Below are 14,912 nucleotides of genomic sequence, written 5' to 3' on the forward strand. Positions count from 1 at the left end.
TTTTTTCAGAAATCTGTCACTTTGAAAAGTATCGAAAATTGGCATTGAATGTCTTTTCACTTTTGTTCAACGCTGCAACATTATCGTATATTATTTTATGAAAAAGTAAATCTACGGAATATTTTTAAAAGATCCTAATCGAGGAAAGAAAATTTTTACCTCTACATTTAAATTTACATGCAATTCTTTATCTTAAACTGTAGCAAACATGAAATATCTATATATTACGATCGACTGAGAACCAGTACAATCGACGAAGGTTAAGTAACCTTCAGTAACTCCTTTTACTTTGATACTTTGACTTCCAATAATCTTCAAATGGAACAAAGTCGAAACAATTCAGATTTTTACGTATATCTGGTAAGCTATTAAAACGATAAGACGATGCTAGAGTATATTTGCACAGACACGAGCATAAGTGAATTCTAGCAACAGCTAGAAGATGTTGTTTGTTTGTGTTGCGAAGTGGTTCCGGCTGCTCCGCTGACACCATCAACGACGGAGGAGAGCGTGGTCGCGAGCAGTTCTCTCCCAGCGACCATGAAAAGGAACGGATCAGCGACGCAGCTACAGCGGCTTCCGGGTATCGAGCCGATATCCGGTCACGATGTATCCGGAGGATGGCTCTGAGAAGATTCAACGATCTCTCCGCAGCAACGCATCACGTACTGCAATCGATATTTGCGCGTAGACGAGTTGCATTTCTACTGACCAGCAAAGGCTGGAACGACGACATCGATCGCGAAAGAGGATCGCGTAAGATCGCGTGGTCGTCGGCACACGCACAATGATGCCTTTTTGGCGACGACGCATTTCGCCGAGACAAAAGAAACTATATAGATATATATGTACATGTATTATTTAATAAGCGACGTCGCCCGTGAATCTCGAGCAACGCCAACTCGTCGACCCATAACGGCCCCCTTTACTTCGATGTTTCGTGGGAGAAGAAGAGAATGGGAGAGAGCCTAACTATAACTTTAATACGAGCGTCTTTCACCTAACGCGCCAACTTTCTCGTTTCCGGGGAAGATTAACTTTCGCGGCGCTTTATGTCGCTCTGAGAAACAAAGTTTCTGAACACGTTACAGACCGAAAACGCGCAGCGTTTATCCTTCAGAGAAAAAATGTTTCCCCGAAAAAACATCGCGAAGATTTTCATTAAAATTGTCCAAGTTTCCTCGCGTCGGTCGCGTCGATCTATATCGCGTTCCTAATGATCATACCGACGTAACTTATCATTTTCACGTGCTCACGCCATCGGAGTTAATCTCATTGTCGTCCGTGCGTAAACATTATCAGCGATGATTTTATACCGTGAGAACGACGATCGGAACAGATGATACTTCCACGGAGACGATTTCGATCCGTTCCGTATCGTCTAACGACCTACTATTACTATACTGTTATTACTATTGCTACTACTGCCAGAACGGAAGGGGCAAGTGGGTCGACGATAACTAACCTAGTCAGCACTAGTCGGACGATCTCATACGAAAGAAGAGGATTGCGACGATCGGTAGTTGCGTTAACATTTTACGGACGATTATAATTAACTCGGAAAAACTGGAAGAATCGTTATCGTCGTTCACGTTAATGGACTGGCGAACATGTCGAATTTATGCATGCCGCTTCAGGAAGCTGGTCTGCTGAAGATCGGTGCTCTTTTACAATCTTCTCCCATTTTTTAATTCAACTAGTCATCTATTACTGCTTTATTTTATCATTCAACGAACTCTAGTCAATGATCCGTACTCAAACGTATAGTATATTTTTTTCTTTTTATCTTACTCTTTTATTCTGACGAAGAAGCGATTATCATAGGGGAAAGGAAGGAAGTGATCGAAATTTAGGATACGTTTCTCCCGGTCGATATTCGTTTCCGGAATTTCTAACAACTATTGTAGAATCTGCTGACAGCGATAAAACGGACGGCCGAATTGCACGAATCGAAAAACTTCGAACACGACGATTTCTTTTCTTCCCATTGACAAAAGGGAAGCGTATCCTAGCAAAGACGATTTGCTGCGTCCGCGGTAATCCTTTTTCCTTTATTAGCGGTTTACGAAGCAGGGAGGACGAGATAAATGTGTCACGACCAAAACAGAACGAGCCGTAGCGTAGTCGAGTAGAGGCCTAAAACAGATTAAGATCCGTACTACTTCCTAGATATTACGTGTACGTATGATAATAACTGTAATTAATGTGAACCCGGTGTCAGGAACGCGGAAGAGAATCTCGTTATCCAAAGGATCCATTCGAATTTCCATCGTCTTCGTATCCTATTTGAGTTCGCGAGCCTGACAGACCGTACGTAATTACTATACCGCCTACGTGTATTATTTATGAGATTATTATTGTAAATGTAAAGTTAGATGTCCACTTGGCAAACGTCGTAGTGAGTGTTATCTTGTGAAGCGGTTATCATTGTAAAGAAACAAACAAAAAAAAAAAAGAAAAGAAAAGGAAGAAGGAGAAAAATAGAAACGCGAAGCAAGGTGAGAAAGAAGCATACAGTGGAACGAGAGTACACGCAAAACGGAACCAACGTTTTATTAACGACCTAAGCCGGTTGAAACAATAGATCGTAACTCGAAGACGAATCATAGAATTTAGCGGAATTTTTTAACGATCGAAATTAATATCGTTTCCGATAGCACAGCATTCATCATCAGAAGTCAGATATTTTATAGAGAATACGCGATCTGTTAGATCGGGGGCAAGAGTGCAGAAGTATAGGAGACCTCGAGATTAGCCATTTTGCAGCGTTATCGTTTCGTAAATATTTGTTGAGGCTTGATTAAAAATATTTACAAAAATTATAAGAGTTTCGTAAAGATATACGAGTTTCTATAACTGTCAGGGTACGATTCGAATTATTGTATATCGATGTTGAAGAAAAAGAAAGATATGTTTAACGGATAAACGATTATTATCGAAACTAATTGAAATTAATATTGAAAAAAGCTTATGTGCTCGTTTTTGCGACATGGCCTACTCTGGACGCGCATGAGTTTCCCATCGAACGTATAAAACTCTTTCGGTTGCGAATGTTTCGTTTGGCGCTGTTTGTTAAACGAAGAGACAAACATATTTGAACGCAATGCGGGAGGTCCATTTTTCGATTACGTTCGTTTGCGATCATAGCCCAGCGTATTTGAGTAACTCAAACTGAGAATAGGGAGATCACGAGTGACCATTAATAAAATACCATTTATTCTGATACATCGGTTTCTTTCATACCTGTCATATCATATACAAACTAATGTTATGATCTGTCACCAGAATTCATAATTTCAGAGAAGCAATACTTCTTTACAAAATTTTTTATATAAAACCAACAACTTTTTTTGTATGAAGTCCCAGATGTATATTTCACCTTTTATTCGTCGTGCCAGTTGATTAAAGATCGAATTTCTTCAAAGTGTTACTCGCATGGTGCTAGCTGGCATCTGAATCGCCGCTGAAGCTTCTTGGGACAAGGATTTCCTCCGTTTTGCGGCTCTTGCTGGAAATTCCAAATATCAATTAGTAATTACTAATTACAATACGATGATAATAGTTAGTAATAATAGAAGTAAATATTATCATTTTATTCAAAGTTTATCCGACTCACCAGGATTGTACGATAACTGGTAACGCGACCTGTACCACACGTGACGCTACAAGGTGACCAAGGTGACCACTTGCTCACACGACAATCGACAGGTTCTGCGCGAGGTATCAGACCATTTCTAGCGTCAGCTTCGCTTACAGGCTGCCCGCTAAGAATGTCTCGTACCTGGAATTAAATGAAGATTTCACTTTGTTAAGAATCGTTCACAACGAACTAATAAAAATACTCACAATGCGACAGGTATTGTTGCACTCTTCAGCAGTCAAGAAGTTGTTCCTGTTACCACGACAACCTCCATAGCCAAAGGGTACGCACATCAGTTTCTGAGGAACGAACGCCCACCTCTGGAAGTAACCCCTGCAGGGTCCAGGATCAGCTTGTTCCATACAGACCACTGAAACACAATAGTAAACCAATGTAAAATTCCATTCGTCCAAACTGCTCCTATTGAAATGAAATTTTAGATAGAACGCAGCTAACTCTTAATGTATAAATTCCATTCAAAAATATTTGGAAAACGAATCTTGCGAAATTATTCGAACTACAATCTCTAGTTAAAATATCCTATTTAATAACTTTTTCGTTTGTCGATATGTACTGAAATATTTTATTTTCCCTGTACTTTGTTTACTTTTTAGGTGAAGTTGTATTATACAAACTGCGAAATAATTATTAAAATATTCTAAATTAGGCAATGAAAAACGAAGACGCAAAGAACAATAAACTTTCAGTTTGCTCGGATACATCAAAATGATAGATAGGACACTTGAATTAAGGAGAGTAAAATACTGCATCCGATTTACACGCCGCTTTCGAATTCTTCTAAAATTTTACCTTTTGCAGTCGCCATGTCGAAAGTACAGTCAGCCTGCTCCAAACACGGACGTTGCTGCAGCAATTCCAATTTAGAGGAGCAATGTTGCTGCTGTGACGGGTCTACCATCAACAGTCTGGTTCTCAATTTTACCCCCTTTCCGCAAGAAGCGCTACACGGAGACCAATCGGACCACTCAGTCACCTGAAACAAATGTTACATCTTACACGCGAACTAACCATGATTCAACGTTTGAATTCAGCGCTCAAGACACGCTACAGGAAGCGCTAAAGGGACTAAATCTTTACAACCAGGGCGCAGATAGCATACCTTGCACGTAGGATCGATCTGTTCCTCTAAGCCAGGCACGCACGCCGCTTCCATACATTTTTCTTTCTCGACAATGGAAACGTGAGGACATCGTTTACGACCCATGCTATTCTGGAATCGTCTTGTTCTCATCCTTAGTCCCGGACCACACGTAGAGGAGCACTCGGACCAGGAACCCCAATCAGTTGTCTCGCAAAAAGGATTATTAAGAACCGGCAGCAAATCAGTATCGTCTGTCTCCTCCTCTCCACTGAAGTCAGTGAAATAATAAATTTATAAAAGAGACGCGTACAATTTATAATTTAATTGACTAATATCATTGCGCAAAACGATCGAGGAAATGTTTACTAGCAGTAATTTCATTGTTTGTTTAAAGCATATAGAGTTTCCAATATGTTTTCCATATACTTACGGGCATTCCGGGATCGATGAGACACACATTTCCTTTGAAACTAATTGCCTGTTGCACTTGAACATTGCTGCTTTTTCAGGCATTAGATACGACCTGGTACGCATTCTCAGTCCTTTGCCGCAAGTCACCGAGCAGCTTGACCAAGCTGTGTACTCTGTAGTCTGACATTCGGCTGAAAATAATAAGAAAATTACGTTAAATGTTAAAAGGCGTAAGTAAGTATGGTTTGTTAGAAGAGTGACTTAATTAGGAAGAGTAAATTTCTCACGAAATTAATTTGAGTTAGAAAGAAAATTATTAATAACTCGATCATTTAGCGACGAACAAATTTTATTGCTTTTACAATTTAAACAATAATCTTTACGCTTTGAGGCACTTTATCCCTAATATAGCATCGTTTATGTATATTGCTTATTCTCGAACGAAGGATTAAGACAGTCTCCGAATTCTAGCATTTTTTTATTAAATAGCATAATTTCGTTAGTTGACATAGTAACATTCTCTATATTCTAAAAAATAATTCACATTTAGCGTTAATTGTCAATATTTCTAAATTAACAATTTTTCTTAAATATATCACTCTTCTAGCAAAACGATTACACTAGAATTAAATAAGAGGACATCGAATGTCGCCTACGTCTAGAAGTATCCTCGGTGTTCTCAGCTACTTCGAGCTGCGTGACTTGTTGCTGAAGAATTTCCTCGTCGCAACCCCGCGGAATAATTTTCTCTCTGTTCAAATACAACCTGGCTAATGGCTGCATGGGCCTTCCAGTTGGGTCGTAAAACGGTGATCTGGGATCTTCAGGGTACAGAGTGGTGATTGGTTTCATCTTCTCGCGCGGCTTTGTTTCAGAATTGGGCGACATGTAGGAGATTCCATTGTCAGTGCCAGCGTCCCACGGGTATAAATCGATTATCTCGCTTTTGGTCCAGGTACAGTCCTTTCTGCAGAGATTTAGTTTACTAACACCGACGACCCAATCTGGAGAAGGGCCAAACATGGAAGCTGCAGATATCATGGGATGTAGCCTATCCACTCTAGAATAATGAGAAATAGAAATAAGATTAATTAGAAAATGTTTTTGAACATCAAGGTCTTCACGGCCCAGCTTTCTGCAGTTATTACTATTTGTATTCAACATGACCGTGTCCAATAAAAATATTATTTCAACGTTTTGCTAGTATTGCAACCACCTTCTTCGTGTCAATTCTGAAATTGTCATATTTTAGTATTTACATAGTTGGATATTCTATATGAAGAGCACAAGGAAGGAAAATAGTAAGCGTATTTTTGTTATCATTTTTATCCTGATGTTTCTTGTTTATATTTAATGAGTGCTTATCAAGATCATCTTTTAATTCCTTGACCTATATTTAAAACAACCTTTGTTGATGTTTCTCTTTCTACAACTAGGCAAACGAATACTATATAGCATTTTTATATTCATTATATCTTCAGAAAATATTCATTATGTCACACAATTGCTGTAAATGTATTTATAATTACGTCGTAGAGTAATTATGTTTAGTAAAAACATACAGTTGTAGAACATTAATAATACTGATTTCAACATATCGTAGGTCAAGAAGTGAAAAAATCTGGCATGGATCATTTTCGTTACGAGCTGCTCAATTATCCAATTAATCCAGGTAGTATAGTAATAACTGTTGAAGAAAAGTTTTTCCATTTTTTTCACCTTTCTTTTCACAGAAATTGTTACAGAACACGAAGATACCGTGCCAACAATAACAGCCAAAAAATATAAATAATTACTTGAAACTGCTGGTAGTATTGCTGTTTACGTTCGGGTACCACAATCCAGCAGCTTTGATGAGCGTTTTTAATTTATTTCCGGTCTGAGCCCTGAGCTCAGATTCTACTCCTGACGCGGATCCCCACTCAGCTAATTGCCGGAAGCCATCAGTTGCGATGTGGTCCTTACCCCAGAAGGAAAATGTCGGCACGTGAGAAGCGCCGATTAGGTCACTGAAGTGGGTCAACCAAATAGAAAATGGAAAGTCTTTTGGATGAGTCACGTTTGACCAGAGTCCTTCCATTGTCAACTGAAACGCGAAGGTAGAAATTGCTGAGAAGCTATCTAGCTTTCAAGCCTTTACGAAGTATTCTGCATCGATTTTTACGAAATTGTCTATGCTATAAATATCGACCGACCTCCGTGAGATCGGCGCCAAGTGATTTACAGCACAATTTCTCACGATGACAGTTTAACGTACCATTAAGTTTCTTTCTTTTCTTATCGCGTTTAAACGTGTTTACAGAAAGCGAAATTTATCTTTATGACGAGATACGTGCTGACTATATCACACATTGTTAACTATCATACAGTATACTGAATACAATTTTATGAAATTCGATGCTTGACATCTTATGAAACTTTTCTTGCATCGGTCGAATTTAATCTTTAATTAAGCTCTGTTACGGTCCTAAATATTCTCACTTTTTCAATTAAAAAATAAGCAAACTTTCGATGTCTTTGAATGTCAAATTTAAGCTTTTGAATATTAGCTCCAAATTTGAACAAAGGAATCTTGGCAGTCGTCAACATAACGTGTTACTTTAGAATTTGTAACTGACACTGATTGCAAAATTTAAAAAAGGATAAAAAATTATCCAAAGGACATAACAGGGTTAAATTCTCGCAATTATTCAAATCAAAACAAAATTTCAGTTTCGAACCGCCTTTGCCAGATATTCGCCCAGCTCACTCACCGAGTATTTTGCCTCGTCGCAGGCGCAGCACTTGTCCACATTGAAGGTCGCGCTCTCAGCTGCCTCCATTTCGCAGAAGGTCTTGGTTAAGCCAACGTCCTCGGCGTACCATCGCACGCTATTCTCCAGCACCATAGCTGTAAAGATAACGCATCCTGATCCTGACGGCGGTGCCTTCCACATCACTTGGATCTGTGCCAAGGTAACAACGTTTAAACTGTCTCGTTGCGGAAGCTCGCGGACTCTGGCCACGATAACGCGGTGGAATCAAACATCACCGATCGTTGGCTAGTAGCCAACCAGAAATTTATTTGTTATCTATCTCTGTACATTTTCACCAACATAAGGCTAGGTACCAGACGTTTAAAAAAAGGAAGCTAATTCATATGTACGCATAGGTATAAAGGCTGTATAAAGGCTAATTCACCTCCGTTTTGGGATAATCGGAAGCTTCCGAGATGGTGTTGACGCAGTCTTCATTGAACGTGGTCAAAGAATCGGAAAACAGTTGAAAGTATCCTACTCGAGCGTTAAGATTATTTGGAGCGTGTTGAGAATTCACCGAGAGCGTGAAACGCGTGAACTGTTGCAGTCTCTCGTGCGTTTGTGATCCTGAAAACGATTCGAATTTTTAGAGAGAAACGTTAAACGTGCGGCGAATTCGTTGGAGAACGATAAACGCTATTCCGGCCAGACGGAATATCTATTTGACCGGAAACTTTACTCAAATATTCTTATAGACTTCAAGAACTGTTCATGAGTTTATTACAAGCAGGGAACGATCGTTTGATCATAAAGCGTTTGTGAATATCTCGTGAATATCTTTGTTGCTGAGCACGCGCCTTCCAAGCGTTCATTCATGGCAGATCCACAGCTCAGCTGTTCACACCTTTCGGTGTAAACATTGTAGGATGGATGAGTGGTGCTGGATATTTCGAGATTGGTAAAAGACAGAGTTAGATATGATCGTGGATGACACAACGAACTCGATTCATGGAGATCGACGATCTACGCATTACTGTGCAGTTACTACTATAATACGAGGCTATATGCTTCTGTTCAATCTCCAGGCAGCTCGTGTACGACTCATAGAACAGTTCATAAACATTTCTGGTTAGTGTGGACCCAACTCTAGAAGATTATTTACTTTCTGGAATGTGTAGATGGTTAAACAAGAACCTTGGTGGTCGAGCAGGTTAAATTATATGGTTGCACGTTGTAAATATCGCGATCTTCGAAAGGGAAGCCAATAAACACGGGGTAAACGTCGTTACCTTGCAAACTGATCGTGTAAACAGCGTTGGGAATATATTTGTCGGCCTTCCCGCTAACGAGTATCCTATAGCCACCGTCGCCCGTAGTCCTCGGAGCGGAAGTTTGTTCCGCGGTCGGTCGCATAGGACATCCGGCCTGTACCGCCATCGCCAGACACGTTGTCACGGTCAGGAACAACATCGTGCAGTCTGAAATGATGGATGCGTTTCAGATCGATTGTGTCAAATACAAATTCTCACGCTGGCCAAGTAGTCATGCTGACTCGATAACTTCCGGTATCGGTCATCTGGTAATTGTTGTTCACATAGAGACTGGTGAGGTATATTAATAAAATGTGTAAATAAAATAGATAGGTCATTGAAACTCGTATCGTTTACAACTATATCAAATCTTGTCTAATATGAAATATACAAAATTTGAAGATAGTAACGAGTTAGATGTCTAAGGATATACCAAATACGCGCGATGAAAAATACCCAAAATATTCAAAGTAAAGCGTTCTTTAGAATATTAAAAGTATGAAAGAAATCTGCGTTTTATTTTTGTAACCACACTGATAAAAGAAAATCGATTTACATAAACATGCACAAACTGTTTATCACAATAGCACAGTGTAGGTGCATTCTCCAGAACACGTGTCATAACACAATCACAAACAGGTTGGTGCCTCTCTTTTGTATCGACAGGTTACAGAAACCTTCCATTGAAAACGCAGCAGTCGTTAGAAAACGAACGCACGCTCGGGTAATCACCTGTGCAGATTCTAAACGACAGAGAGATAGAGGAATCCCGCATGGAAGATACGCGCGTGTTTAAAATAAGAATTTTAATTACAGTGCCCGCATCATACGATTATGCGATGGTAAACTCAATACCAATTATAATAAACTAACGATAAGTACCGCCGCTAAAATGTAAGTAAATATGCAAATATCTGTGAGCGCCCCCGAGCAATTAGTTTCAAGATATTACAGATGAACCGTAGCGTTTACGGTAACGGTATCGTTCTGCTGTAATTAGCGTAAAAGAAGTTCAGACGATAAACGGTTTAAAAAGAGAAATGACACGCGTATGCTGAAGAGATCGAAGCGAACACAATGAGCGGGCGGTTAATGATCGAGCAGAGGACTAGAGAATCTAAAGATGCATCGGATTACGCGCCAGCGTGTCCGGGAAGTGGGTCGGGAGTTCGAACCGGCTCTCGAGATCACCACTCTCAACATGTAGGTGTAGGTTTCTAGAACGCTGGACTTGCTGTGGATCGCAGAAACAGGGACACGCGTTGGACGCGCGAAAACCGTCGCGTGTCTCCGTTTCGGGGCGAGTTCCACCTTGTAGATTTTAGAACATCGATCTTCAAATACTTTCATTCACAGAGAGGTTGCCAAACGAGTTACAGAATGGAGGAAGAGATCAAGTGTGGAAAGTAAAAGTTGATGAAGAACTAAACGTAAAAATTTTAATGCAAGTGCTGGGCAACGAAGAAACTTTCAATGTACACTACAGTTCAAAATTATTTACATACTTATTGATTTCTGACAAGATTTATCTTCATTATGGATATACGTATGGATTGGGGCGGAATTATTTTATTCTATATAATTATGTCTACAGCGGTTAACGTATAAAATGTAACGATAAATATAGGTGCAACGCAAGTCCTAAAATTACTCGTAAAATTCGATTAAAATTGCGTAGTGCGACATTTGCTCAAATTCAAATATCGTCATTGTTAATCAACCAAAAGCGACGAAATAATGATGAACAGTGCAGTGTATATTATTAAATCGTAATAAGTAATTGATATTACAGAGAAGAAAAAGAATGCAGCGATAGTCAGTCTTCAAGCTGAGGTAATTGGCAGTTAGAACGAGTTAGAACAATTTATGCCTCGTTCTGTCCTTGTCAACATCTATGTTAATATTCTTCACTTAAAAAGTAAATAGCATTTTTTGAAATTATGGAAACCAAAATGTACAATACTATGGATGATATCAATGATGTAGAGATCCTATAAAAATTTACGTTTAATCGATCCATACCTTATCGTTCGATCTTTTTAATTCTTTTTATATCGAAAATTTTTGCACACCTCCAAAAGCACGATAAAAATTAATAATAGATTCCAGGACCGCTGATATCACACGTTACACACTGTCGTACGAGTCGTGAAAAGAAAATGATCCGCGTCTAACGGCGACGAACTGTAGTTCACCACCGCGAGCTCAACGCCCCTGACTGATTTCGTCGTGACTCACGACGTCCATGTGCAATTAAAAATAATAATCGTGGTGAAGTCACGTAATGTACGTGAAACGACGATTTTTGGAACCTCTGGAAATTAGTAAAATGATCTTGAACTATTTAATATACTTGGAACTACTTAGTTATCGAAAACGAAATTGACGATTACGCAAGCAGCTCGTATTTGTAAATTACTTGACTGTCTTCATACGGCAAATATAGCAACCGAAGGAAGATAAGTAGCTGATTATGTAACAGTTGTCGTCTTATGCGAATATTAAAAAATTGTATGCAGTAAATGAAAAATGAAAGAACTATACGAGATGTTAGATATCCAAATGTAAATTATCAAATTATCATTGGAACAGGAAGTGAGGGAGTTATGTTAATCAAGAGTCCTGTAGAATAATACAATTATTTTACGTAAATATGAAAAGAAGAGAACGGTAAAATCCATACAAGACAAGATTTTAGAAAGTGAATTGTATATAAAATTTGCATGGACATAACTAAACAAACGAAACACAAGCGCGGATTTGTTTCATCTATTTAAGTGATCTCGAAATCCATTAAAATCGGTCGACCGAATTTTACGTATGTTTAATAATTTCATGCATTTATGGGAAATTTAATGGTGCAAAACGCACAGAATATCGAGGAAAATATAGTACTCGTTATAATATTTAATAAACGAAACAATTGTCTACTTGGATTTAATATTTTCAATTATATTCATAAAAGTATAACTTTGAGCAAATATCTGCAGTCTGATTAGAATATTTTACTTGAAAAATAAGAAACGTTTCTTGAAATTGTTTATGGAATATTATCAAATCCTTGTATCTTACGTTGCACATTTAACTATCTCACAAATACAGTCTAGTTATCATTGAAATGAACTTCTATATCGATCAACAATCACGTCGAACGATTGAATTATGGGACTAGACCCAAGGATTTCTCTCAGCCAATTTACCCGAGACTCCAGAGAAATTTCGAGCACAATGAAACTAGTCCTTCTGAAACTTGATTACACAGCTTCACGAAAATACGGAACACCGCGTAAGGTTAGGACCGACGAACTCAGTACGTCGAATGAAATTAGAACGATCGAAATGTCGGAACAGAACGAGACGCAACTTCTTTTATGAGGCTCGCCCTTTCACGCGCGCTCGCGATTCCGCTTCGGGGTGTTTCGCTTACGGCAAAATTCGAAGTGGTTTACATTTCACCGAGAGACGATTACTTAACGATGTTCGGATAAAAATCGACGTATATGTAGCGGACGTTTCGTAACGAAGTTGCTCGCAGCTTCCTCGCTCTTTTGCGATCAACGGATTTTCTAATAATTAGCAAAAACTATGAAAATTAATAATTATAAATGAGAACGAGTGAAAAAGAGATGCTTGGAGTTAATAGAAATCGTTGGAATAAAAAATATCACTTTACGACGAATATCGCTGATGAAAATAAAAAGAAAGCGTGAAGCAACATACCTGCTATACCACTGCACATGTTGGTGATTTTCTGACACGATCACGCAATATTTTTTCAGCGGACAGACAGAAAGAAGCCGAAACTGTAACGCGTACAGCAGAGCAGCCGAGATGTTAAGTAAAACGGGAGAACGATCGGACACGACTAAACGAGATGACGAACCGGACAGCCGGTATCGCGGGCCAGGAAAGTTAGCAGCGACGATTCGAAAAATATCAACTGCGGAAGCTCGCCCGCGCGTTCGACTTTTCTCATGTGAATTCTGTGTAAATCAACCATCGCTTTTATTTGTTTTCCTAACTTTTCTTAACTTTTTATTCATTAAAATAATTTCGTAACTTTCGGTTTGAATATTTTTTAATTGGGTAAATGAAAAAGGACAAAATGAAAATAAATTACTAAATAAATTTCGATAATACAGACATTAAGAGACGTTTGAGATGTTCAGGATCTTCCATATGGATCAGGGTAATTCCTATTCAAACATTGATTGACCCATTTATGGGTAAGGCGCGTCTCCAAAAATCATATTGTAGGTATGCTTTTTATGGACAATTTTTTATGAAATGATCATGAATCTTTCTCCATTTATTTGTTATTTTTCAGACAAGCTGCAAAGAACGTAAAGAGTATGTTTTCCGTAAATATTGTTTGTTACATATAATTATGTCAAATAGTTGCTTGATCGATAAGGTACGTGTTTATGTCTTTTCTACGATAGATAAATAGACGTATATCGCTTTTCTGCAAACTCCACTTTCATTTCTAGAACCTGAATATATCGAGAGTGAAAAGTCAAAAAACACGAATCTTATTCTCCAGCGAACGATCACGTACGCGACGCATTAAACCGAAGGACTCTAATCGGCAGGCATTATCTCAAGTCATGAGGTCAGTTTTGGGTCGTCGTATCTTATTAAAAACAGCTTCCTGATAACGTATACTAGATAGCCACCCACATCTGCATTTATCAATATTTTGTTCTTCTAGTTAACTAAAATTAATCTTTAACCACTCATTCAACATCTTCAAAACGTTTCATCCCTCGTGTGAAATAAATCAAGAAAAAGAAATTCCAGAATCTTGATTATCAGAGCACTGATTAATAGAACGATCGATTATCAGTACACTGATTAATGAAAGCGAAAGATTTGGAGATGATATGTCGTAGAAAAGATTGGCAAGCAATAAGGAAAAATTGAAACAAGTCATTGCACTTTTACTCGAAAGTTTTTCTTCGATATTACTATTTATGAAATATATTAAACAAATGATCGGTCATATGAAACCAAAGTTATCTAATTGTCCGAAAAATTTGATTATACACGCAAGCATGTGTCGTGATTTTCATGCATTTAAGGGAAATTCAAAATTGCAAAAATGCACAGAATGTGGGTGATATAAAAATATACGTAAAATATTCAAAATAGGATGCTAATCATAATATTCAATGCGTTAAATAATTTTCTACGTAAGTTCCATTTTTGTAACAGGCTACGTAAAAATAAAAATTGGAGCGTTTGCAGCGATAGAAATAGCAGTTCGAATATTTAGATTACATTTATCGGAAGAGATAAAAGATATAGGTTTGGAAAAGAACATTGAAAAGTTTCACATTCGAAGGTGTAAAAGTTCATTATTACGATCGTTAGTTCACTACGAATTTATATATACATGTATTCGATTTAGCACGTTTTAAAAAGTGATTTGATTTTGCTTGATTATAAATTAGTTTACGTAAGCTTACCCAAATTACTGCAAGATCGAGTTGTCTCCTTATTGCGATAGTTCCATCAATTTGCATAAACATACACGGTCTAATTCAATGGCCATTTCGATAACCAAGCTTCCACTCTACCATAGAAACCTCTCCATTTCTCTCTTCGAATCACCTGCACGTCGAGTTAAAAGGAAACTCTATTTGAAAACAGCGCGTCGCTAGCGCGAGCAAGGCGTCAACGCGGCTCGCATGCGCGGAATTATCGAGCGG

General features: G+C 38.4%; 2 protein-coding genes across 10 annotated transcripts in view; one reads left to right on the forward strand and one right to left on the reverse strand.

The window, feature by feature from the left end:
• The window catches only part of Trpgamma (Transient receptor potential cation channel gamma), a 98,819-nt gene extending 95,594 nt beyond the window's left edge, over positions 1–3,225 (forward strand). For all 7 annotated transcript variants that reach the window (XM_033331900.2, XM_076619242.1, XM_076619241.1 and 4 more), the window contains one exon: positions 467–3,225. In XM_033331900.2, the coding sequence (XP_033187791.1) occupies positions 467–630 (164 nt within the window). In that variant the 3' untranslated portion in view covers positions 631–3,225. The remainder of the gene's footprint in view (positions 1–466) is intronic.
• fat-spondin (extracellular matrix protein f-spondin) lies at positions 3,194–14,808 on the reverse strand. Of its 3 annotated transcripts, none has more exons than XM_033331904.2 (12): positions 14,670–14,808; positions 9,181–9,369; positions 8,334–8,518; positions 7,907–8,098; positions 6,950–7,239; positions 5,810–6,213; positions 5,173–5,344; positions 4,761–5,010; positions 4,451–4,634; positions 3,847–4,010; positions 3,617–3,781; positions 3,194–3,508 (listed from the first exon to the last, which is right to left on the reverse strand). In XM_033331904.2, exons 2-12 carry the CDS (start codon positions 9,359–9,361, stop codon positions 3,428–3,430), a joined length of 2,268 nt encoding a protein of 755 aa, XP_033187795.1. In that variant the 5' UTR covers positions 9,362–9,369; positions 14,670–14,808; the 3' UTR covers positions 3,194–3,427. The 3 variants fall into 3 exon arrangements, with proteins under 3 accessions (XP_033187795.1, XP_033187792.1, XP_076475364.1); XM_033331901.2 differs by lacking the exon at positions 14,670–14,808 and adding an exon at positions 12,922–13,081; XM_076619249.1 differs by lacking the exon at positions 14,670–14,808 and adding an exon at positions 11,224–11,412.
• Between the last annotated feature and the right edge of the window lie 104 nt (positions 14,809–14,912).

Source organism: Bombus vancouverensis, chromosome 6 (genome assembly GCF_051014615.1).
Source record: "Bombus vancouverensis nearcticus chromosome 6, iyBomVanc1_principal, whole genome shotgun sequence".
Taxonomy (NCBI): Eukaryota; Metazoa; Arthropoda; class Insecta; order Hymenoptera; family Apidae; genus Bombus; species Bombus vancouverensis.